This window comes from Triturus cristatus, chromosome 3_2 (assembly GCF_964204655.1).
Source record: "Triturus cristatus chromosome 3_2, aTriCri1.1, whole genome shotgun sequence".
NCBI lineage: Eukaryota > Metazoa > Chordata > Amphibia > Caudata > Salamandridae > Triturus > Triturus cristatus.
In genome coordinates, this window is record NC_140584.1 from 230,594,861 (window position 1) to 230,622,574 (window position 27,714).

The window sequence follows — 27,714 nt, forward strand, 5'->3', positions numbered from 1 at the left end:
AGTAGGAGATTTACACTTCGGTAATATGTTTTCACCTCTTAAAGGGCCTCATGTAGGTAGCATACAAGTTACCACTTCTTAAATACCGAACGTTACCGAATCGGTATTTAAGAAGTGGTAACTTGTATGTAGGTAATCATGTGGGAAATATTACCGAATCGGTAAAATTCGGTAATTACCGAATCGGTATTTACCGATTCGGTAATGAGGCATACCTTCCCATTGATGGGAAGGTATGCCTCATGACCGAATCGGTAAATACCGATTCGGTAATGGGGGGAACACATGCAAGGGTGGCAGGGTGGCACATTGACACCCTGTTGCACCCCTGATTCGGCCATGTGTGCACATGTGGCACACATACATGCCCTAAGGGCATGTATGTCTGCCACATTGCACACGTCTAAGCGCTTTAAAATGGTTAAACACATCCATTCATTATTTACCACCAACTATTAGTTGGTGGTAAATACCGACTCATAAAAACACCGACACACTCCCCCTACATGTCATTTCTGGATTCGGAATTTACCGAATCGGTAAAATTACCGATTCGGTAATTTTACCGATTCGGTAAATTACCGAATACAGAAATTAGCCCCCTACATACCAAAAGCCAAAATACCGGTCGGTAACGGTATAATTACCGAAAATCGTCCGTTACCGACCGGTATTTGGCTACCTACATGAGGCCCTTAGAGTGGTATGTATTTTTGTTATACCATTTGTATTCTTGTATATTTTTGTATTTCATAATTGTTTGCCTTGTGACAATGTTTATCCTAAATACACTAAGTCCAAATCGGAAATAGTGGCTAGTCAATGATAAAAGCTATGTACCGTGGTTGATTATCTTGAAAATGTATGTAGATATCATAGGTCTGATCAGGTATTATGAAAACTGCAAGACAGGCAGTATTTCTGACCTATTGTGAAAAGCTTATGTCAAACAACACACGCTTAAGGGTGAATTGTTATCACACTGCATTGTAAACTGAAAAGAGATATTTTGCTATATTGAACCTAAATACTACTCAAGTATTTTTGTGATGCTGACCCCTCTGACAAATGCCTGGGGTTGAAGGTGAATTGTGTTAAACCTTGTTGTACACTTTAGAGAGATGTTTCATATTGGTTCACTAATTGTAATGTTTATACATTTGTAATGTTAAGACTGTATGCCTGTTGCTTGCCAAGTTATGCTCAATGCAGTGGAACTGAGTAGCTTATGGTGACAAGCCTATGGTAAAAGGCACAGGCTTGAATGGAGTATTGGGTGCCAAATGTCTGGCCTGCTATGAAAGGTTATGACAAAGGACATAGGTCTGATTTATTTCTAATGAGAAGAATATGTTAAATCCAATAGGCTTTAACTGTGGACTACAATTGTACCCTGTTAAAACCTGTAGACAGGTCTTTTCTTAAGTTGAATTCCACTAACTACCTTAGTAGGCAAGATATTTGTGTTGATTATCTAATTCAAGAAAAGCCTGTAAGTGTGAGTTTTTTAATTGTGTCACTCATTCCTCCATCCTTCCCAGAATGGCTTCAGAGCAGGCCATAGCACTGAGACAGCACTGGTGGCTATGGTTGAGCAACTTCGAAGACTCTTAGACTCTGGACAGACGGCGGCACTGATCCTTTTGGATCTCAGTGCCGCTTTTGACACTGTGTCCCATCCTATTCTGCTCCAGAGACTCAGAGAAGCCGGAGTGGAGGGCACTGCTTTGGACTGGTTTCGCTCTTTCCTGACCGAGCGTACTTTTAAAGTGCGTACTCCCCCCTATGAGTCCTCTCCCCGCCCTATTTCCCAAGGAGTTCCACAGGGTTCTGCACTTAGCCCGACCCTGTTTAATTTGTATGTGAGACCATTGATGGAGGTTGCTAATAAATGGGGTCTAACTATAGTGTCATATGCTGACGACACTCAATTAGCAGTCGCACTAAACAGGAATACTGCGCTGGATGCCTCCAACTTTCAAAGCGCCCTTACGGAGGTGGCAGGTTGGATGACCGATAATCGTCTCCAACTTAATGCCACTAAAACTGAAGTTTTGGTGTTGGGCAAAGAAACTCATCATTGGGGAGACGACTGGTGGCCATCGGAGCTAGGTCCTACTCCTACGCCGGCAACTCAGGTGAAGAATCTTGGGGTTTTGTTTGACGCCAATTTATCATTTACACCCCATACAAAGAAAGTGGCGGGCACCTGCTTTGGGGTTCTTTAAAGTTTTAGGCCTATCTTTAAATTCTTCGACGCCCCCACTAGGCAACTTATAGTGCAGGCAATGATTCTTTCTAGATTGGACTATGCCAGTGGCCTCCTATTGGGCACCAATCAAGCAGAGCTTACACGCCTTCAGCGTGTGCAAAATGCGGCCGCCCGTATGCTGATTGGTTTGCCTAAGTTTTGTTCGGCTAGGCGCTCTATTTCCGATCTTCATTGGTTGCCCATTAGGCAGAGAATAAAATTCAAAGTGCTGTGCCTGGCTTTTAAGATTCTGAAGTTTGCCTCCCCTCCTATTCTAGCCCAGACTATCTCCCTTTACACTCCTGCTAGAACACTTCGCTCAACGGGTCAATTTCTGGCTGAGGTTCCTCGTTTTAAAAGAGCCAGAATGGGCGGCCGTTCATTTGGTGTTCTGGCAGCTAGCCTCTGGAATACACTGCCTGTCAGTATTCGGTCTATTTCAGACCTGTTTCTTTTCAGAAAAGCTGTGAAAACATTTTTGTTTCCTTTGGCTTAGTGGTTATGACTGGCACGATACATCAGCTGTTATGTTGCTTGTCCTTTACAGCGCCGGGACGCCGCTTGGCTGTGGCATCTGTGCGCTTTATAAATACAAAATAACATAACATAACATAACATAACTCATTGCTAGGTGTTCTGAGGAGGACATGAAACTTTAACTGTTTGACAGACTTTTAAAAACAGGTCTAACAAAAATACAAACACCCATCTAAATACACACATAAACATACATAGAAAGTCTTGGATTCAGCCCTCTTCTGTAATTGGTCTGTTTGGTATCATCATCATAAGGATGCAAACACAACAGCATACATTATGGGCAATCATTGAGCCCAAATTCTGTATTGGTTCCATTGGCCTATGAGTGGAATTTCAGGCAATCAAATATGCACCTCTGACTGAAAATGTGCGTGCTCGAGTTCCACCACTTACATTTTCAGTTTTGTATGTGTCCCCATTCATTTCTTTTCTGCTCCTTTCTTTTTGTTTTGCAATTATTGCTACCACATACTGAAGCTCCCAAAGAGGGGGTAACGTTTTTTCTGGGTCCCTTGTTTCCTCTTCATTTCCGCTGCCGTGTGCCACATTCAGCACAGTTACTTCGGCTGCCATCTTGGAATGGTATTGTCCATAGCATAATATTTGGAGATAATCAACTTGTTGCTTCTAAAACTGGAGTCCATTTTGAAACTTTATTCAGTGATACACTACATAATTATCATTGAAGACAGCTGCCCGATTCTATGCTTAATTGTATTTGTTTATTTATTTTGAGCCATACCATTTAGGCAGGCATGTTTTCCTTTTTCTACTTTTATTTTATCTTGAATGTGCTTCCGGAGCTTGTATTAATGTTTTCTTGAAGATGGGTAAATTGATGAATGCAAGAATCAGTCAGTGGGTAGATGAATAAAAACAGAGGCGCAATAAGGAGTGTCACAGTGCATTTAAGATGATGTACTGAGTACCTAAAGTCACCAGTGGCTGAAGAGGCACAGACCAGGCAAGACCTTTTAAGATTGACAATAGTTGTATGAATTATGTTATCGAACTAACAACATTCTAATAAAGTGAAACTAAAATACAGAACATGTTAAATATGTGTTTAGAGGGTTACCCTATAATTTTTCTTTTTCAGTACTGCCAAGAAGCAATACCTGTGTGTGATGTGCAGTATTGCAAGAGTAAGAACGTTAATCGCACTAAATAGCCTCAAATATTTATCTGCTGTAAAACGTGCATTTATGTGATGGCAATCAGCTAAGGTTCGTAACTACTGCCTCTATAGTACAGTAGCAGCTCAAACAGGTAAGAGTGGTGGTGCGGTGGGGCAGGGCGGGGAGGGAGGTGGTGGAATTTGACAGACGACGGGCTAAGTAAGAAATAAATACAAAAAAACACTTACTTTGCGCTTGCCGCATTGCCGTGTCGCCAATGAGGCGTGTGCAAAGTAAATGGTTTGATTTGTTTTTTTAATATTACTTATCCCGTTGTCTGTCTAATTCCACCACCCACCGCCTCACCGGTCTTACCTGTGAGATCCGCTACTGCTATAGTACTGTGTACATCAAAGGATGAAGAGCTTGTGAATAGACATATTGAAGGAGGAATATAAAAGAAATGCAATGCAAATGTTCTTTCAGTAGATTAGTTGAAGGTGATGTGCCTAGTTTATTGTTTCCAATAACACATTGCAAAATACATCTCTGAAAAGTTTTGATAACCCTTTTTCAGCTCATTATGTTAAATGCCGAGACAGTATGCGAGGATGCTATTTGGACTGGTAGCCTGAAAATGTGGATCACTTTCCCTGTAAAGAGTTTTTTCCAGCCCTTGATAAAAGTTTTTAAAAAGTGGTAAAATATAGCTATTTTGTCAAATCATCTCGAAGTGTCATTTTTATCTGCTTTTAGTTACATTTGCCTTTGTGACAAACTGTTCCGGATAAACATGTTCTCTAATAACTAGAACATCTCACTTCTATTATTCAGAAATAATCTGGGTGAAAAAGGGAGAAAGGCAAGGAGAGCTGGAGAGACAGGCTGCATGGGACGGGGAGACATAGAACGAGCAGTAAGACTTTAATTAAACTCCTAACTATCTGGCAGTAAATCTAAATACATAATTGATGTCTGATGCTTACTTCAGCATATATTTCCAAAAGACTAAATTGGACATGAAAGTAAAAGTCCTACAAGATATTGACAAAATATGTAAGAAAAATGCTGATTACTCATACTTGAAGAAAACTAGTCAACAGGGACGAATGGGGCTGTGTGTGAAACCTTCTCAATGACAATAAATTGCAAATGTTTTGTTTAATTATGAGTGAAAACATTTTCAGTTTACGGCCGGTTTACAAACACACTGTGTTCAAAACCATAAAGTAACGGAGACAGCGACAACCACAAAACATTTATTAGTCACAATAAATTACTTCTGAAACAATCCATTTGGAAAGTTAATAAAAAAAGAATAACATACCTCCAGATTCGGCAAGTTTGCCTCTGTAGATTTTATCCTCCACAACATCTGTCCAATAAAGCAAACTCTGGTTGAAATGGAAATCCAGAGCAATTGTGTTTCTCAAACCAGGAACGAGCAGGCTATAGTCACGCTTGTGAAGATCAATTCTCCTAATCTCGTGCCGAATGGAAAAAATGATGAAGGCCTCAAAAGGATCTGAAACACAATGGGCAACAGTCCTATAGGTAAGCGCTGTGTGAGGTCAAATATAAGGAATGCAGAGAGAGAAAGGAAACGGGAAAAAAGAAAGATTGTGCACCTTTGAACTTTTTTTTTGCTCAGTGTCTGTTTATTAGATTTTCAACAATCAGTACATTAAGACAGTAGGGAATTGCATAGTATCGGTGCCGGTGTTGGGACAAGCTTGATACATATATTCGCGTTACATTGTTCAATAGGCGCAACATTTAGAAAAAACATAACAATTTATGCAGATAGTGGTCAAAGAGGTCTAAGATAAAAAAAGATATTTTAAGGGAAAATGCTTGGAGACACCCTGAGCTTAACATGGCACTATAATCAAATGGATCGCTGTATCCATGCCGACTGACCTGCAAACATGAGGCCGTTCAACAGGTTTGAGGGAGTGATTGAGTGAGAGCGATTGAGTGAGAGCGATTGGGCAGGACCCAAACATAGAGAGACCAAAAAGCCAATGGACCTACAATAGAACTAAACAAACGAAAACCAAAGGAAAGAGGGAACTTCCAGGTGGGGGAGTGGGGATGGTGTCAGCCAGTGTTATAGGCCTACAGGGGGAAAAGAGTGTAGCGGGTGGGAGAGGGGGCCCCAGTGGGAGAGGACCCCCTCCATCACTGCCCAACAATGTTCTAGATGCTAATGTGCTGCCATGCATATGCGTACAAAGAACTGGACTAGATACAGTTCACAAGTGGCTAGTGTTTTCTACTGGAGCCACTTAGTGGCATAATTGGACATATAATTAATTTCTTGCTGTTAATGAGACCTGATTTGACTTCACTTACACTTGGAACTGATTGTTGGTGCCGAAAGACGTCAAATTATTTGGGTTATTTTTCATTAATTTAGAATTTATACTTTACTTGAACATACATATTGCTGCCAAATATTTGTAGCTGGCCACTGAGAATTTCGACTATATGTAAATAAAATGATAGTTAGGGAGTCACTTAGAATCATTTGGAGAACAATAAGTCAGTTGCCAAACTGTTCAGACAGAGGAGCACACCAAATGCCGAACTGCCATTTTGAAATGTCCCTGCCCAAGAGCTTTAAGTTCTTAGCAAAAGTGTAAGAAACAATTGCCCTTAAAAGGGGTATTTTATGGTGAAAACATAGAGGGGGATATTTACAATAAAATGTCAGAGCGAGGTGTTGAAATGTTTTTCAACAGAGGGATTCACCGTATGTATCAAAATACGGCACACCCCTGCGTTTCAACTAGTGATAAAAAAAGCTGCCTAGCACAAGCGCAGACACCCTTGCGCCATGTTGCAAGGGGACCTCCACTGCAGGGGGGATTATTTATTTGGAGGAAGGGACACCTTCTTTCACATAAACAATTTTTGAAGGTACTTTGCTGTTTCTATATGTGCTGCAGAGTGGTTTCACCTGTCCTTTTTGGCGATGCCCCATCCTTGTAAATATGGGACAGCGTCAAAAAGCAATGGTTGCTGTCAATGGTTGCTGTGATGGAACGCCCTCAGCAACACCCATTGCCTGCCTCTTTGCCGCAGTGGACTGCTGCAGTAAGGAGCATATATACAAGGTGGAGTTAAGCCATGTTACGTGTCTTAATGCCACCTTGTAAATATGGTGTCAAGAATAACACCACCGGAGCTTTAGAAAAAGTGATGCCCGTGGCATTAGAGCCTTGTAAATATGCCACAGAGTTTTTTGACCACTGTGTCATAGCAGCTAGCTCATCATTATTTGTCTTTTTCAAAGACAAACCTCAAAATGAAGGGATTGTTTTGCCTTCAGCCTTACACAAAACTGCTAAATATTTTATATCACGTTTGCGTGCATTTTCTGTGCATGCAACACATTTTCCATTCATGCAAGGAATTATTTTAGACAAAATTGGAAATCATAGAGTATAAATTGATATTGCTTTTACATTTGCAGTTCCATAAATAAGATATTCTTCATTTATTTTGTTTATGACCAGGCCCACTCTACTAGTAAAAAAATGCCTTTTCCTATCCTCAGATTCTATCAGGGTTCTACGAGTCGAGACATGGTTGCATTAGGCTTTAGTGCACTGTCAATCAGGTTTATGCAGTAGTAGTTAAATACACGGAAGAGATTCACAACACTCTTAAAATTGTTGACGTGTTTTAAAAATGAGTAAAATAATGTGAATAATGTTAGATTTTAATGTCTATCTTTCTTGAACTATGCAGTGCAGTTTTCTTAAGGACCTGCTTGATTGAAATTCTATGAAGCATTTTACTCATCACTGTCAAGCATTTTTTTACAATAGCGTTCATAATGTGTGTGTATATATATATATATATATATTTTTCACCAATGTTGCCCGCAAGCTATTGAAAGCGCACACTCAGCAAACTGAACCATCCGGTTTATTTACTCAGGGCAGGAGCTGGAACTGCTTCCGTTAGATTACATCTTGTAGACCTGACGCGTTTCAAGGCTTTGTGCCTATCTTCAGAGGTCGCTTTTAAAATGACTCGTGCAGTCAGTTCTGATTGATTTACTTCAGCTGGATTCATGCCACGCCCTCAGTGGGCCTTGCTTAGTGCTCGCAGTGCATGATGGATTCAGTAGTTCAATCCAGGACAATGAATCACCTATAGTAGGTACTGCCACGATATCACAATTTTATAAAATGCATTGTTCACCCACAGTGGGCTCCAGAAGACAGTGCAAGCTATTTTTCCCTCAGTTTGCCGAGCCGTATTCCAGTCCGGACTCAGTGCTGAACGCGGCCCCCTCATTAGTTTCGAGGGCGGTGCTGCTTTCCGCGACAGGGCTGCCGCGTTAATATTTTTCACCAATGTTGCCCGCAAGCTATTGAAAGCGCACACTCAGCAAACTGAACCATCCGGTTTATTTACTCAGGGCAGGAGCTGGAACTGCTTCCGTTAGATTACATCTTGTAGACCTGACGCGTTTCAAGGCTTTGTGCCTATCTTCAGAGGTCGCTTTTAAAATGACTCGTGCAGTCAGTTCTGATTGATTTACTTCAGCTGGATTCATGCCACACCCTCAGTGGGCCTTGCTTAGTGCTCGCAGTGCATGATGGATTCAGTAGTTTAATCCAGGACAATGAATCACCTATAGTAGGTACAGCCACGATATCACAATTTTATAAAAAGCATTTATTTGTTATGAAGTTTCCTAATTTCCTCATTTACTGTAGTCTCCTCAGTAGGAAATGCTTTCAGTTTTTTACATTGATTGAATCAAGAAGGCATTCAGATGTGTCACACATTTTCCATAAATTCTGAATGTTAGCACTCTAGTTGCTCGTTAGATCACTGTAGTAAAGCTACTGCTCACCAGGGAAGTCTGCTGCTGGTATTCAAGGTGCATGTTTCAGTCTGCATGTAAGAATATTTTTATGAAATAGAAGAGGATTTGAGAAGTCAAAATGTGCCCTATTTTTTCTTTCTGCAGCACTAATCATAATTTCTATGGCAAAATGAACCCCCTCATTTTGTTCTTTTGCAAAGTAAATGTTTTAAGTGTTACCACTTTATTCCAATCAAGATGGCTTCAGGTGTGCCACACTTTTGTCATAAGTAAGACTGTTGGCACTCTACTTGTCCGTTAGAACACTCTGGGACATTCTGTCATTGGGCTATACTTGGGCTACATCTGGGTGATATTTGTGCTACATTTGGGCTCTTTTGTCTCTAGTGGCCATCTTGGGAGACTTATTTGTTATGAAGTTTCCTAATTTCCTTATTTACTACAGTCTCCTCAGTAGAAAATAATTTCAGTTTTTTTACTTTGATTCCATCAAGAAGGCATTCAGATGTGTCACACATTTGCCATGAATTCAGAATGTTAGCACTCTAGTTGCTCATTAGATCACTGTAGTAAAGCTACTGCTCAGCAGGGAAGTCTGCTGCTGGTATTGAAAGTGCATGTTTCAGTCTGCATGTCAGAAGTTTTTTAATGAAATAGAAGAGGATTTGGGAAGTAACTCAAAATGTGCCCTAATTTTTCTTTCTGCAGCACTAATCATACTTTCTATGGCAAAATGAACCCCCTCATTTTTTTCCTTTTTAAATTAAATGTTTTAAGAGTTACCACTTTATTCCAATCAAGATGGCTTCAGGTGTGCAATACTTTTGTCATAAGTAGGACTGTTAGCGCTCTAGTTGTTCTTTAGAACACTCTGGGAAGTTGCAGTAGAATACAAAGGAATCAACTGACAGTCTCTGCCCTTGTTGAATGTACATGTTTTACTGAGAATGTCAAACTTCATTCTCACATGACTGAGAAAGATGTGAATTTACAGAAAATATGCTCTCATTTTAGCTTATAGATCACCTTCCAAACCTCTGTGGGAAAAGCATGAGAAAATAGTTTTTCTCTCAAACATGATTAATGATATCACAGCAGAAGGCTTTTTCACATGGTAAAATCACCTTAGAACACGCCACAATTGAGTATGGTACCATCAACAAATGATTTATAATGTAACTAAAGTCTTAAAACCTTCTATTAACTGCAATGCTTTTTAATGAGGTGCTATCATGTATATTGGTGCCAAGATGGCTGCCAACACTTCTTGGATGAAGTACTGACAGCCAAACAGATCTCACGATGAGATGTGTGGTTAGGCTCCACCCAGATATATATGTGATTTTGATTTTCTCAGGAACTACTGAACGGATTTACACCATTTAAGTAAAAGGCACGACTCTGACCCAAGGTCTTCCTTTCTGCCAAACTTGGTGTAATTCCGTTCAGCGATTCGGGCTGTAGCTGCGGCTAAAGATCCTAAGGAAAATTGCATGGGGAAAACACGTTTTGGGACCCCCTTTTTTCTCAGCCCCCGCTACATGAATCATCCCGAGACTTTCAGTATAGGAGCCGACCGGAGCTGGCCAAATGTTTTGAAAAGTTTGCGAAGATTCGTCAACAGGCGTCAAAGTTATTCCAAATAGAATGTTGCGGATTTCCTATGGAAAATATGTCCTAACTATATGCAGTCTCCTCAGTAGGAAATACTTTCAGTTTTTTACTTTGGTTCCATCAAATGCAGCACAAATATCACCCAGATGTAGCCCACACGTAGCCCAATGAGAGAAGTGTGCAAAACACTTATTTTTTGTGTTTTTGCAGTTTTATATAGTGCAGACTTCTCAGGTATTGGAGTGCTTTACATGAGCATTGGTTACATCACACAAGATCAAATTCATTTTGGTTGTAGACATGGGGAGATTAAGTGATTTGACCAGAATCACAGAATGTTGAGCTGAAGCAGAAACTCCAACCAGGTTCCCCAGTTGCAAAGTCTGCAGCTCTGGAAGTAACACCCCTTTTACTCTTTCCTAAGTGCAACATTTAATCAACTGGTCAACTGGATAAAAAAACATAAAGATAACAAATAATTTAAAAGTGCTTTGTCGCTATTTGAAAACTCAGAAAATATGTCCTCATTTTAGTTTTTTAGAGGACTAACCATAATTTTGATGCAAATAAGACCCTCTCATATATGTAATTTCTAAAGGAAATGCTCTAGGTATTACAGTTTTGATTACATCAAGATGACGTCAGGCGTTCCACACTTTTGTAATAAAAATAGAATGTTAGCAATCTAGTTGTTCATTAGGATACTGTTGAGAGGCAGAGGCCAGGGGCACGGACTCTGAAAATTGAAGGCAGGTAGGAGGGTGCAGAGGCAACAATTTGAACACACTGGGCAGGCAGGAAGGGCAGTGGCAGCACAACAGACTATGGAAGGCAGTTGAAAGGGGGGCAGGGGCAACAAACCAATAATACAGGACTGGCAAGAGAGGCTGTGGCAATATAATAGACCATTGGGGGCAGAAGTAAGAGGCAGTGGTAGTACAACCATACATGCCAACAGGCCCGATTCAGCCAGGAAACGTCCACTGTTTTTAAGCTCAAATGGGCTTTATTTGATCTGTCTCCTGTCTACAATCTCCTCTTTTTCAATGTAACTCAAAGGGGAAAATAAGAACCCCAGTTTTTTTCAATATCTCCCTCTTACCAAGTTCAAAATGTTCGCAAGTATGGTACATTGGATCATGGAAGGCAGGAGGAATTGGGGTAGTGACAGGGACTCGGATAACAGAGGACAGGAGGGACATGGAGAGGTGCACCAAACTGACCCTACAGGGCAGGCATCAGGGTTTGCAGCAGCACAATACACCACACAGGGCATGCGGGACGGGAGTGCAGCACAACAATCCATAGAAAGCAATAGGGAGGGGGCAGGACCATGCACATGGACAACAGAGAACAGATGGGAAAGAGGCAATGGTAGCTAGCTGACCATAATGGACAGACAGGAGAGAAAGCTGCAGTATAACAGACCATAAAGGGCAGGAGGGAGGGATCAGGGGCATTACAATGGTACAGATAAGCCAGGAGGGAGGGAATAGGGGTCTGCACATGGAAACAGAGGGCTGGGGGCAAGGGGGCAGGGCAGGAGCAGCAACATGACCATGGAGGTCAGGCAGGATGGGCACTAGAAACAAGACACATCATGGGGAGCAGCAGTGAGACTATGATGGCATACACACAGACCATGGTGGGAAGGTGGGAGGGGGTCAGGGGCAGCTAGCTGACCACACAGGGAAGGTGGGAGGGGCCGTGGCAGAACAGAAGACCATGCATGGCAAGCAGGAGGATTAGTGGCAGCACAAGGGCTATGATGGGCAAGAAGGAGGGTGCAGGGGCATGCACAAAGGACCATGGAGGATAGAAGGGAGTGTCAGGACCTGGGTACAGACAAGAGAGTTCAGAGGAAGGGGCCTCACAGCAGACCACGTGGGGCAGGCAGGAGGAGCAGTTGCAGCACAACAGACCAGGGAGAGCAGAAGGGTGTGGCAGTAAAATGGACCATGGAGGACAGGAGGAGGGGGAGAGGGGCATGGCATGTGGACAGGCAGGGTGGAGGTGGCAGGGACAGGTTACGGTCATCTGACAATGCTAGGCAGGTGGGAGGGGAGTGGCATCTCAACAGAACACTCAGAGTAGATAGGAGTGGCAGGTCCATGGAACATGGTGGGCAAAAAGGATGGAGAAGGGGCATGCACAAAGACACCGGAGGGCAGGGGGAAGGAGAATAGGGGCAGCAAGCTAAGCACAGAGGCTAAGCAGGAGGTCAATGATGGGGCATAGAATTGGGCAATGGAGGGCAGGAGGAGTAGACAGGTACATCATGCTAAATGGAGGGCAGTGGCAGCACATCAGACCATGCATGGCAGGAGGGAGGAGCCTAGTCCATGGATTCAGACAACAGAGGATAGGGAGGAGGTGGATGGGGCAGCAAGCTAACTGTTTAGAGAAGGTGGGTATTTGGAACTTTATTGTTTTTAAAATGTGTGTCTGTGCGAACTACTTTAAATAGGAACAAGTATGCAGCATAATCTCACTTTTATTCAGGAAGAAGAGGACGTTTGTGAATGTGACTTCGGGCTCACTTGGCAGAAACACCCCCTGACCCTCCACCCCCCATTGCAAAATGTAATGCCTGTAAAAATGGTAGGTGAACGCAGTGTTATATAGAACATAGTCCTGAGAGCACGATTGAAAATGAAAACTAGATATAGTGTATGGTATAAACTATGCACCAAAAAGTGTGATATAAGATGAACCGGGGCGTGAAAAATAATATGCAATACATTCATTGGAGAGTGCGAGATAGCACAGGCACTAGCGTGTGCTATGCGATATGCGCCTTGGAGTGTAATATGCACAGGGCAGTGTTGTGTAACCTAACTAGTCTCTAAAGTTGAAATATAAAATATGTGCTGGGGAGTGTAACATTGCATATGCACTGTGTCAAAGATATGGATCACAGTTTGTAATATGTATTGCATAGCGCTGTGCGTTATAACATAGGCACCGAGGAAGGCACGTTAGATGGTGCAATATAACCTGTGCGAAGGCAAGTGTGCATTGACATATTCACGGGGTGGTGTTACAGTGCACATGGGCTAGAGAGTATCATAGCAAACACGCTAGTGGGTGGAATACAACACAGAGGTGTGTGGCACTCGGCGGGCACTGGTGGGTGTAACACAGCATTGGGCTCAGCCAGGAGCGCGCTGTGAATCTCAAGTGAGGTTTGTCTCCTTTCCAGAGAGGAAAATAAAAAGTATTACACATCCGGCGGTGGATGTGTGTTTTAAAACCATGAGGGGGGTTTCTTGCATAGTTTTAGTTGAATTTTTGTCGAATCCCCTTTGAATGGCTTGGTGTGTGTGTGTAATAAATGTGCCCGTCAATAGCTACCCATGTTTGTATAAATAAACAACAAGGGTGTCTACTTGGAGAGTACCCACCGGCGGGGGAGCCGGGATTAGGCACGGTAGGGTGTCAGACACATCAGAGCTTCACTAGCAGTGTAAATACATTCCACGTGGATTCATTTTATGCATAGTCGCCTTTTAATGAATATCACGCAAATCGTCATGGTGATAGGTACATACGGTTTGTCCAGCATGTCCTAGGTGTTTCTAGAAATATATATATTTTTTTAAATAATAAAAAACAAAGGCCGGCCCCGGGGGATGGGGTCCCCGGGGCCAGAAGTGGCCTGAGGAGGGTGGCTGCCCCTCCTAAAGAATTTTTTTTTTTTTTAAATGCCATGCCCCGGGGGTTGGGGTCCCCGGGGCCGAGTAAGGCCTTGGGAGGGGCGCCACGCGGCCCCCTTCTTATTTTTTTTTTCAAAAAAAGAATTAGGGGGCAGGCCCTGTGGGATGGGGTCCCCAGGGCCAATAAATTAAAAAAAGAAGGGGGGCCACACAGCCCCCTTCTTAAAAAAATAAAATAAATAAAAGACCGGCATCGCGCCGGAGGCCACGCCCCCTCCTTGCAGTACTCTGCAAACGCGACCCCTAGCCAGTTGTAAGTTGGGGAATTAATTCAATACTGAGGGTCCCTGAGGGCCAACTAGCCCAACAGGTATCTCCAGTATGCCCCTTTTTACACCTCTCTGCAACGCAGCTCTGTGGCGCTTACTGGAGGTACCTAGTGGGCTAATTTGACCCTAGAGACCCTAAGGATTCAAGGGCACTTAATCTCTCAACTTAGAACGGCCACAGGGTGCGTTTACACAGTGGTGAAGGGAGGGGACGGGGCCTGAGGTGACGTGTGCAAACACGCCCGGTGGCGCATTTTAAGTTGGGGAAATAATTCCCTTTCAATCCTTAGGAACCCTGGGGGCCAACTAGCCCACCAGGTGCTTCCAGAAAGCGCCACTGCTCTGCGTTGCAGAGAGGTGGTCTAGGCCGTGCCCCTTTTTACATCTCTCTGCAACGCAGCTCTGTGGCGCTTACTGGAGGTACCTCGTGGGCTAATTGGACCCTAGGGACCGTCAGGATTCAAGGGGACTTAACCTCCCAACTTAAAACGGCCACAGGGCGTGTTTACACAGTGGGGAAGGGAGGGGACGGGGCCTGAGGTGACGTGTGCAAACACGCCCTGTGGCGCATTTTAAGAGGTAGATTTAATCCCCCTGCGGTATTATATACTAGGGGCTTACAGAGGAGGTCATGCTAATCACAGGGGGTCCCCAACGCATAGTGTTCCCTAGTTTATGTAGGTGTTTTCACTGTATTCTGAGTGTCTTTTAACATAGCACTGGCTCTAGGACTGGTTAGTCATACTCAGTTACCACCAGTATCCATCTGAAAAAGTTGAGGGTACAGGATGATTTTGCAACAAGGCTTCTTTCTGCTCTTCTGTTTGTTCTTTCTGCACGTTATCCTTCTTCCTGCACTTTTCTTCGTCTTTGAGGACTTCTGTTGCTTCTTTCTGCATTTCTTTTTTTTCTTTCTGTGCGTTTTTTCTTCTTTCTTCACATGTCCTATCTCTATAGGCATAGTTAGAAATTAGCATTTAAAAAACCTTTGAAATTCACTGAAAAAACCATAGGTTTCAGGCACTGAATTCACTCGTACAAAACCATTGAAATTCCCCCGTTATAGTTAGTTCAGCTAACTATAACTCGCGCGCCCCCACAATGCACTGCTGATGACGTCACATATTACATCACTCATGACATGGTCAGTGACATCACTCATGACATCACTGATGAAATCTCAAATGACATCACTGATGACATCACTGATGACATCACTGATGACGTCATCCAGTGAGTCTGTGTTTCTGTAAAGTTTTAATATGTTTAATATATATAGGGAAAGGCCTGTTGAAGAATGAGTGGGTGTACGAGTGTGTGAATGGATGATTTTCTATGTGCGTAACTGACTCTATAAGTGAGTCATTAAATGTATCTTACTGCAGACTAGTGACTAATTTGTGTGAATGTCTGTATGTGTCTGCGTGTTGGTGTATAAGTGGCTGCATGGTTTTGTGAATAGCTATATGAGTGTCTATATGGGTTATTGATTGGTTGTCTGAGTATATGAATGGGTGTCTCAGTGTTTGTGTGGGTAGGGTGTGTGTGACTCTGTGCATAGATGTGTGAGTGGGTGATTCTATGGGTGCAACGTTATAAGAGTGCAACTGTGATGGACTGTATGGTTGGGTGAGTGTATGTATGGGTGTTTTAGTGATTGAATGTATATCTCAGTTGTACATGTGTCAGTAACTACATATGTGAAACGCAGTGTATATGTGTGTAAGAGTATATAACTATCTATATGTGAGAATGTGTGATTGCGGGAGTGGCTGTATGGATGAGTGTGTGCTTGTATCAGTAATTGTATAAGAGCGTCAGAATTTGTTAGTATTTTTATGAGTTAGTGAACTTGAGTGTGTTTAACTGTATAGGTGAGTAAATTGGACTGTGATTAATTATTTGCATGACTGACTAGGTGTGTCAGTACCTCAATGGATGATTGGCGGTGTGTGAGTGTCTATATAGGTGTATAAATGCATATGATAGTCCTGTACAGAGTGACTGTAAGTATGAGTGACTGTACAGGTGAGTGAGTGGAGATGTATGTAGACCTAAGAGTCAATGAGTGGGTATGTAGTTATTGGTATTGGAGTATCTATGGTTTTCAAAATGACCGTCTGAAATTTTGAGTCGGTGTATCAAAGGTTATATTAGGGTGTGAGAAGATGGACTAATTTGTCACATGGATGATGTCATCAGCGATGTCATCAGTGATGTCATTTTTGATGTCATCAGTGATGTCATGAGTGATGTCACTGACCATGTCATGAGTGATGTAATATGTGACGTCATCAGCAGTGCATTGCGGGGGCGTGAGATATAGTTAGCTGAACTAACTATAACAGGGGAATTTCTAGGGTTTTGTACGAGGGAAATGTCCAGCTAACTATATCGCCCCTGAAACCTATGGTTTTTTCAGTGAATTTCTAAGGTTTTTTAAATGCCAATTTCTAACTATAAAGCCCCTGAAACCTTTGTTTTTTCAGTGAATTTCAAAGGTTTTTTAAATGCCAATTCCTAACTACAACGCCTTTGAAACCTTTGGTTTTTTCAGTGAATTTCAAAGGTTTTTTAAATGCCAATTCCTAACTATGACGTGCATGAAACCTATGTTTTTTTCAGTGAATATCAAAGGTTTTTTAAACGCTAATTCCTATCTTTAACTTATCTCCGAAGATATCATGTTTAATGATTTTGATTAGATTTCTATATTTTTCAAATTCAGTGTGTCAATTTCATTAATTATTTTTTTTTAAAATACTTTTTTATCACCACTTTTAAAGTTAATTTTTTCAATTAATTCTTTTAAAAATTAAAAAATATTATTTGAATTTAATGTGTTTTTCAAAAATATTTTTTTATATTTTTCAAAATATTTTTTTTACTATATGTTCAAAACTTTATTTTATATATTTTTTTTCCATGTTTTTGGATCCAGGCATCCTAAGCGCACCACTCCCGATCCCTACGCGATAGCATCCATGCATGGTACGAGTTGGGTACGTGTTTAGTGCGCGATCGCAATGCGACCGGTACGCGACTCCCAGCCTATACGCGACACGTTCGATGTATGTAACGCGACGCTTACGCGCTTCCACGATGCGTCATCTGCGTCTATGACGAGGTAGGTGCGCGGATCCCGCGAAATATTTAACATTTTTAAAAACATATATATATGTATTTAATGTGAATATTAATTGAAGACAAACTCTAAAGTAGTCTTAAAACTAACATATTTGTACATCTAATCCTATAATTTTTTTAAATTTAATTTCACGGATGCGCGCTGGGTGCGTGCTGCATAAGCGCATGGTGCGCGGATCCCATGTGACCTGCAAAAAAAGAGATTTGATTGGTTCATTACACTTCCTATTCCAACTATTGAAATACCCCACCCATTTCAATCATTCTTTTAGCTTCTTTGGAGGAATATCTCACACCTTAGAGCTAGAAGAAACTTTTTGGGGAAGATTTCCACAGCTGCAATTTTTCTAAAGACAATGGCTTCTGAACAGCAGCCACCATCAGAATCAGACCATTCGTCCGATGAGGAATTTGTTGTGGAACCTCCACGCCCAGAAAGATACACCTCTGTGGTGTGGAATTTTTTTTCCTTCCCAGAAGGACAAAATAAAACGAATTCAACTAAAGTGACATGTAAAATATGTCAAAGAGTGCTTTCCAGAGGAGACCCATCAAAAAAATACTCTTGTGGGACTGCGAGTATGTTAAAACACCTGAAGACTCTGCATCCTGTGAACCTGGCCAAGCAGGAATGCAGAAGACTCCGACAGCAGCCTCAGCCAGCAGTGGCAAGCACTTCTGCAGCATCACCATCAAGCACTCACCCGGACATACGTCCAGAATTTGGAAAACTAAAAATTAGTTGCATTAAATGCAACAAACTACTATGTTACGGCGAGCAGTCAATTGAACTAATCTGCAGAGCGCAGCAAAACCCCAAGTGCTAAACTTGTGTTTATTTTTTTTATTTTTTGCAGAAGTTGCCTGTTTTGTTCCTCCTGTTGTCTTTTTTTCCTTTTGAAAAAAACAAAAAAATAGCAAAATTGTTCCAAAAAGTACAAAAAAATTAAAAAACAAAAAAGAAGGAAAAAAAAGTTATTCTAAGAACTAACTTTCCTGGTTTATAAAAAGAGCTAAATGTATTTGTTAGTGTGTGAAAGTTTAGATGAATGTATGTGTAGTACTTAATTGACTGATTGAATGCATTAGTAGCGTATGGTGAATGTATAAGTGCAGAACTATGAGGAAGTGCTGCAGCATCACACAGTAACATCTTTAACTGCAGTGTGCTGTAGTACTTCCGAAGCACAGGGATGCAACATATGTACATAAATATGTTGCAAATCTATGCTTCTCTCTGCACGGCTGCTTAAAATGCAGCCATGTGGTGACACAGGCACCCTTGCACCATAGTGCAAGGATATCTGTGTCATGTGCTGTTTGTTTTTCTACAGGAAGACACACCTTCCTGCACAAAAACAATGAGAAAATGCATTTTCTCCTTCAATGTATGCTGAACATTTCAGCATGCATTGAAGATATAAAAATGTGTAGAAATTAAAACAATTCTCCATGTTGTGCTTTCCTACACCAATTTTAGAATGGTGCAGCATTCACACACATATCGAGATTTATGATTTATGATAAATCTAGACATGTGTCTTGTTCTATGAGTATTAAGTGCAATCATGCACAACAACACTTATAGAACACCCTTTCAACACAAAGTGGTGAGCATGATGAGGTTGTATTTACATGGAGTATAAAAAGTGCAGAGTGCCTTTTCCTCTCTTTGTAAATATGAAAGAGTATCTTGCACAATAACTATGTTACAAAAAGTGACATATTTCCGTTTTTAAAATTCCTTGTGAATGATAGAAGGTAAGCACAGAGTTTTGTCTGCAAAGATGTTCAAAGAAGAATGATTGAAATAATTGCGGTCCTTCAATAGCTAAAATGGGAAATATTATGAACCCCTCAAATCTCTTTTTTTGCAGGTCACATGATATCTGATTATGGTCAGATTTCAAAACTACATAGGTATAAACAGAGTGTTTTTAGAAACGTGTTTCAACTTTGTAGCTTCTTGCAGACCTCCTCATTCTGCATATTGAGACTTAGTTAAACTTACCTTCACAGTAATAGGAATAAAAAATGGTATACATTTTTTACAGATTTTCATTCCAATCTAAATTCATATAAATTGCTTATTTTAAAATGTGGATCTGTGAAAGAAAAGGAAAAAAAATTTTAACATGTAATAATAATTTTTTTACAACACAGCATAATTTCCACAAAGTAATTTGTTTGCCTTTTTTGCTGTTCTCAGAATATATTAAATTTCAATCGTACGCATCACTTAACCCCTTCCCGCTCATGACGGAACCACTCCGTCATGAGCCATGGTTGCGCTGTGCTCGTGACGGAGTGGTTCCGTCATGCTGCGGCCGTTGGCGGCTGCTCCGCCCACGCGGCACTAATTCCCCGCATGTGCGGGCGATTAGCGCAGTGGGCGGAGACGTGACGGAACCACTCCGTCATGAGCACAGCTCAACCGTGACTCGTGACGGAGTGGTTCCATCACGAGCACAGCGGACCCGCAACTGCCCCCAAACCCCCCCAGCGCCGCGGTGGAATTCCTGCCGCGGCGAAGGGGTTAACAGCGGGCAAAAACCAAACAATCACAAAGATTGTTAAAAAAAAACAACATGCTATTCTCAACAAAATACCACAAGATACAAATAACAGATATATAAAATGCTTACAGCTAACAACATTTTATAAGTTTAACTTACAAAAACTGTAAATGTTGTCGCTTTAAAACATTCACCGAATCTAAGGATGAATTTTTGGAGGACGTACCACGCCCACAACGTTTTCCTTCAGTGGTGTGGAAATGTTTTACTTTTCCCGAGGGGCAAACAAAGACCAATGCCACCTTGGTCACGTGCAAGATTTGCAAAAGAGTTCTGTTGCAAGGGGATCCTAACAAGAAATACTCGTGCGGCACGGCAAGTATGATGAAACACCGAAGGACCCTTCATCCAAACAATCTTGCACGAGAAGAGTGCAAACAGATGAGAAACACTCCTGTTCTGTATCTGTAAAAAAGTATCACAAATAAATGTATATTAATAACTTTCAAATTTATACTATTCCATTACTGTACAAACACATTTTATATAAAAACTGACAAAGAAACTATAGCCCTGAACCACAAGTGTGACGATCATTAAAACACTACATGCATAGTGCATACTACTTTGAAGCAGTTTATGCCCTAAAGCCTACCTCACTAAAAGACTACATGCTAACTGACTAAATGATTTCAGTACTATAAGGAGGCACACTGGGTGAGTGACAGGGTGTTTGCTAGAAGTGTATGAATACTAGCTGGGGAATTGAAGGTGTGAAAGACAACTGTGTAGGTGATTAGAGGACTGCATGCATACTGGATAGGCATTTAAAGCAGTCCATGTGCTAAGGCCTGGCTCACTGCATGAGTACTTGGGTACTGACTGAATGATTAGAGTACAGCAAGGAGAGTGCCTGGGTGAATTTATAAGTGGTAGGCTTTTGGCGCAGGGAATGGATTAGTACTTGGTACTGAATGGGTCACTAGGGAGTGACAGGATGTTTGCTGGACTGTATGGATACTGACTAGGGAATTAAAAGTGTGAAAGACAAGTGTCTAGGTGGTTAGAAGACTGCATGCATAGTGGATAGGGGTTTGAAGCAGTCAATGTGCTAAGGCCTGGCTCAGTGCATGAATGCTTAGGCACTGACTGAATGATTAGAGTACTGCAAAGAGAGTGTCTTGGTGAATTTATAAGTGTTTGGGTTTTGGCACAGTGAATGGATTAGTACATGGTGCTGAATGGGTCACTAGAGGACTGCAAAGGGAGTTACAGGGTGTTTCCTGGAAGTGTATGGATACTGACTAGGGAATTGAAAATGTGAAAGACAAGTGTATAGTATGTTAGAAGACTGCATGCATACTGACATTTGAAGCAATCTATTTGGTAATGTATGGTTCACAACATGAGTACTTGGAAACTGACTAAATCATCAGACTACTGCTAGGTTAGTGCCTGGGTAAAACTTTCAATTTTTCAGTTCTGGCACAGTGAAGAGAATAGTACATGGTACTGCACTTTAGTGTCAAACCCTGACTCATTTTTATCAATGCATAAGCAAAGAATAGCTTCTAAAGCTACTAAAACTTGACAACATGACCGATTTTAAAACAGTTATCTGTCAGCAAATACACTATGTTACCAAATGCTTCTCTCACAATGGTTCCCAAATGCACATAGACTCACAGCGTGATTCTAGACAAGCAACACTATCCCTAGCAGCTTACCAAAACTCATTTACTACTGTGGAAGAGGTAAGGGGACTGCACACAATCTACATATTTCAGTACTGCACTTTAGTGTCAAAGCATGAATCATTTTATCAATGCATAACCAAAGACTGGCTTCTAATGCTACTAAAACTTGACAACATGACAGGTTTTAAAAGAGTTATCTGTCACCAAATACACAATATTACCACATACTTCTCTCACAGTGGTTCCCAAATGCACACAGACTCACAGTGTGATTCTAGACAAGCAACACTATCCCTAGCAGCTTACCAAAACTCATTCACTACTGTGCAAGGGGTAAGGAGACTACACACAATCTACATATTACAGTACAGCACATTAGTGTCAAAGCATGGCCTATTTTATCAATGCATAAGCAAAGACTGGCTTCTAATGCTACTAAAACTTGACAACATGACAGGTTTTAAAACAGTTATCTGTCAGCAAATACACGATGTTACCAAATGCTTCTCTCACAGTGGTTCCCAAATGCACACATACTCACTGTGTGATTCTAGATAAACAACACTATCCCTTGCACTATACCAAAACACATTTCTTCATCTAGAAGGAGTACTACATTTTAATATAGAAACATAACTCATTTCACAAATTCATAAACAATGACTGGTTTCTAATTCTACCAAAATATAAAAACAGCACTTTTATCTGTCTGCAAACACATGAAAAACACAAATGCTTATAACAGAATGGTTTCTACATGCACACACACTGTCAATAGGATTGTAGAGAAAAAAAGTACTCCCTACACTTTAGCAGGAGAAATACATTAGTCTGATTAAAATCAAAATAGTCTACATACATCCCCTCACAATTAAATAACTCACCTTTCAAGTTGTTTTGTAGATTAAGAAGTATATCAGTCACACACCAGATTTTCTTTTACAGAATCTCTGCACTGTGCACCTCTCAGCAAAAACAAAGAATGGAAAAGTTTCCCTTTCATTTTCCACACATATACATGTAAACATCAAATCACAATCCTTCACACATAAACTCAAAAATAAACACACATTTCTATTGGCTAAACATTTCAACCCTTTCCAACTGAAATCCATTTCAACCCTTCCCCCAATCTGCCTTCTGCCTGTTACCATAGAAACAGGTCATGGAACACTGCACTGAGCACACAGGTCACAAGTTCATCACTCAATGTTACTAAACAAGACAGCAAGTGTGCTTGACTTTTCAACATATCAGCTTATCATATATAATGTTCCTTACAATCTGTTTTTGTTAACCAATAAGAATCATACCTTTAAAAAACAGAAATATACACCCTACCTTTCAGTGTAGAAAGTAGTCATACAACCAATGATTTCTTGTCTTTTTTCAAAAACAATTTCCCTGGCTCTGCGCACCCAACGCGAGAGAATCCGAGCACCCAACGAGATAGGATGTGCGCACCGTGCGCGCATTTTGCCGTTTAAAAAAGAAAAAAAGGGGGCCCCAGGGGGTCCTTTTTGGACCCCCTAAGCACCTCTAGAGGGTCAGAGTATTTCCACTCTGCCCCCCTGCCCCCTTTATATGTTTTACACACTTATTCCCCTTGCTTCTTCAGCCTCGCTTCTACCGAGACAGAAAATGGCCGCCAACAGTTCCTGGTTTTGAATGTAGACAGACACTCGACAGCCAATTAGCATTCAGCGTGCGATCGGGAGGGTGCGCGATTGGTTCGGGGAGGGTGCGCACACGGTGCGGTTAGGGTCCGGTGATCCTCCCTGGCCATAGATATATATGTACTTTTAACTCTAATTTTCTCAGGAACTACTGAACGGATTTACACCATTTAAGCAAAAGGCACAAGTCTGAACTGAGGACTACCTCTTTGCCAAATTTGGTGTCATTCCGTTCAGCTGTTCGGGCCGTAGCTTCGACAACAGATCCTACGGGAAATTGCATGGGGAAAATGCGTTTTGGGACCCCCCTTTTTTCTCGGGCCCCGCTTGACGAATCACCACGAACTTTCAGGGTAGGAGCAGAGCGGAGCTGGCCAAAAGTTTTGAAAATTTCGTGAGGATTCATCAACCGGCGCCAGACTTATTGGGAATAGAATGTTGCAGATTTCCTATGGAAAATAGATCCTAACTATAACTACCTACTGGCGACCGCCAGTAGGTAATTGTTTATTGGTATCGTTTCAAGATGGTGAAACAAAAGCCAGTAAGCAAATCTGAAAAAATTAACCCCTGTAGTGTTGAGTAGAAATCTTCTTTTTGGTGGTAAATTTGATGCAAGGCTTGATTCCGCCTCGAACTCTAGCTAAGTGCACTATTTAGGGCCAATTGATTGTGTGTGTGTGTATATATAAATATATATATTTACTGAAAAAACCATAGGTTTAAGGCACGTTATAGTTAGTTGGACATTCCACTTGTACAAAACCATACAAAATCTGGCATTATAGTTAGTTCAGCTAACTATAACTCGTGCCCCTGTAATGCACTGCTGATGACTTCACATATTACATCATTCATAACATGGTCAGTGACATCACTGATGACATCACTGATGACATCTCAAATGATATCACTGATGACATCATCCACGTGAAAATCTGATGCACCTCCTCACACCTGAATATAACCTTTGATACACCCACTCTGAACGCCGGAATTTCTATGGCTTTGTACGAGTGAAATGTCCAACTAAATATAACGTGCCTGAAACCTATGGTTTTTTCAGTGAATTTCTAAGGTTTTTTAAATGCTAATTTCTACCTATAACGTACCTGAAACCTGTGTTTTTTTTCCAGTGAATTTCTATGTTTTTTTAAATGAAAATACGTAAGTCTAAGGTGCCTCAATTCTAATTTATTATTTTTTTTTAATATATATATACATATATATATATTTTTTAAAAGTTGTGAATTATTTTTAGTTAGCAAAACAATATTTATTTATTTTAAATATTATATAGAAGTCGGTCACCCTTCGCACACCATACACGATGGCTGCGCACATTCCGGTAGCCATTTTGAGAAGACGCGTGGGGTTCGCGATTTCAGCGTAATATGTAAAGTATGAAATATTTTTTAAATTTTATATAAATAAAACTTTTCCTTTAAGTGTTTGTCTAAATTTATTTATAAACATATTTTTAAAGTATTATTTTCAATATAATATCGATGAAAGTGAAGTTACGAAATGCGTGGTGTAGTCGCTTACGCGCCATAATCGCGCCGAGATCGTGCCGAAGTCGCGACTTTGGCGTATTTTTAAAGTTGAAAAAATGACTATGGAAATTTTGAATATGATATTAGAATGAACAGTTTTGCTAATATACTTATTAAAAGTTTATAGAAATTTCTATTTATATTGTATAATGAAATATATGATTTTCGCAGGTGCGCGAAAGGTGCATGTTTAGTGCGCACACCCTACGCGACTTCATGTCAGCAAAAGAAAAAAGCAATCTGATTGGCTGTAATCAATTTATTATGAAAGAGGTAGGGTTCATCCTTCTAATATTTACCTTTCTATTTGACCTTATCAGAGAGAAGACCTGCTTGTTCCTTCTCTTAAGAAATCTATCTTTTTTTGTGTGTTGCTTTATTTAAAAATAACAATGGCTTCCAGTTTAGCTGAAGTGGATCCTCTTGCTGTTGAAGAGGAAGAGCGGATGGGGCAGTCGAAGAGGCAAAGGAGAGAGAGTATTGTTTGGGCCTTTTTTACTGTGGCGGACGGGGTGAAGAAAGTTAATGCAACAAAGGTAACTTGCAATATATGCAAAAAAGTACTCTCCAGAGGATCACAGAAAAAATACTCTTGTGGGACGAGTTCAATGAAAAAACACATGGAGACCATCCACCCTGTCCATCTCACGAGAGAAGAAACGAAGAAGCAATTGAATGCGGCTGCTCTTGAAGACCCCAATAGTCCATCTACCTCCGCACAAACTCCTTTAACACCAAGGCCACATATCATGCCTGAGTTCCAAAATGCTTCAATCAGCTGCATTAAGTGTGGCACTGAACTTTGCTTTGGCGAGCAATGCATCAATGTGATTCCAGCTTCCCTTAAAGTACACAAATGTTAATAATTTTTTATAATGCACTTTTATTTTTGTTCCACAGTTCATTTCCTGTTCTTCATTTTTTTCTGTTCTTTTTAAAATGAAAAACACACAAAAAAGTAAAAAAGGTTTCAACAATACAAAAAAAAATACTGGTTAAAAAAAGAAAAATTACCTGAATGATTGCATGAGAGTATGGATACTATCATGGATAATAGCAGGATAATTAGAGGAGTGCATGAGTACTCTGTAAGTGATTAGATGAGTGCAAGTGTAGTGCACAAGTGATTGTAGTAGTGGATAGTGAGTGCCTGGGTCATTGAATGAGTACATGGCTACTGACTGAATGATTAGACTACTGAAATGAAAGCGCATGGTGAATTTCTAAGTGCTTGCATAGTGGTACAGTGATTGGTTAAGTACATGGTGCAGGATGGGTGATTAGACGAGTGCATGGGAAGTGTCAGGGGGATTGCAGGAGTAGCTGAGTAATTGGAGGAGTGAATCAGTAGTGTGTAGGTGGTTAGAGGTCTGCATGAGTAGTGTATGGAGGATTGTAGCAGTGTATGAGTTAGTGCCTGGGTCATTGCCTGAGTACATGGGTAGTGACTGGATTAATAGAGTACTGCAAAGAGAATGCATGGTGAATTTTTAAAGGTTTGTGTATTGACAGAGTGATTGAAAAACTACATGGTGCTCGATGGGTGATTGGAGAAGTGTACGGGAAGTCACAGTGTGATTGCTGGAGTGTATTGGTACTACCTGAATAAATAAAGGTGTGAATGAGCAGTGTATAGATGGTTACAGGAATGCATGTCTAGTATATGGTACTGGCTGGGTGACTGGAGGTGTGCACAGGGAGTGACAGTGTGATTGCTGGACTGTATGGGTAGTACCAGGGAAAATGAAGGTGTGAATGAGCAGCGTGTAGGTGCTTAGAGGACCTCATGGATAGTGCATATGTGAGGGTAGCAGTGCATTTGTTAGTGTCTGGGTCATTGCATGAGTACATGGGTAGTGACTGGATGATTAGAGTACTGCAAGGAGAGTGTAAGGTGAATTTACAAGTGCTTGGTTATTGGTGGAGTGAATGGATTAGTATATAGTACTGGCTGGGTGACTGGAAGAGTGCATAGGGAGTGACAGTGTGATTGCTGGACTGCATGGATAGTACATAGGTAATTAGAGGAGTGAATCAGTAGTGTGTAGCTGGTTAGAGGTCTGTATGGATAGTGCACAGAGTATTGCAGCAGTGCTTGTTAGTGTCTGCACCATTGCAAAAGTACGTGACTAGTAACTAGATGATTAGAGTGCTGTAAAGAGAGTGCATGGTGTATTTATAAGTGCTTGGGTATTGGCGGAGTGATTGCATAAGTACATACTGCTAGATGGGCAATTGGAGAACTGCTTGGGGGCTGACAGGAGGATTGCTAGACTGCATGGGTACTATCAGGGTATTTAGAGGAGTTAATCAGTAGTATGTAGCTGGTTGGAGGTCTGTATGGATAGTACATAGAGGATTGTAGCAGTGCTTGGGGACTGACAGCGGAATTGCTAGACTGTTTGGTTACTATCAGGGTATTTAGAGGAGTGAATCAGTAGTATGTAGCTGGTTAGAGCTGTGCATGGATAGTGCACAGAGAGTTGTAGCAGTGCTTGTCTTAGTGACTGGGCTATTGTATGAGTATGTGAGCAGTGACTGCATGATTAGAGTGCTGTAAAGAGAGTGCATGATGTATTTATAAGTGTTTGGGTATTGGCGTAGTGATTGGATAAGTACATCATGCTAGATGGGTGATTGCAGAATTGAATGGCGACTGACAGGGGGGTTGCTAGACTGCATGGGTACTACCAGAGTATTTAGAGGAGTGAATCAGTAGTATGTAGCTGGTTACAGGTCTGTATGGATAGTGCACAGAGGATTGT

At 41.1% G+C, this 27,714-nt stretch overlaps 1 protein-coding gene across 1 annotated transcript in view; it reads right to left on the reverse strand.

Annotated features, from left to right (window-relative positions):
* LRP1B (LDL receptor related protein 1B) overlaps nucleotides 1-27,714 on the reverse strand; it is a 3,634,433-nt gene that overhangs the window by 1,613,800 nt on the left and 1,992,919 nt on the right. Inside the window, exon 24 of the mRNA XM_085647014.1 lies at nucleotides 5,237-5,434. Coding sequence (XP_085503140.1) covers nucleotides 5,237-5,434 — 198 coding nt within the window. The remainder of the gene's footprint in view (nucleotides 1-5,236; nucleotides 5,435-27,714) is intronic.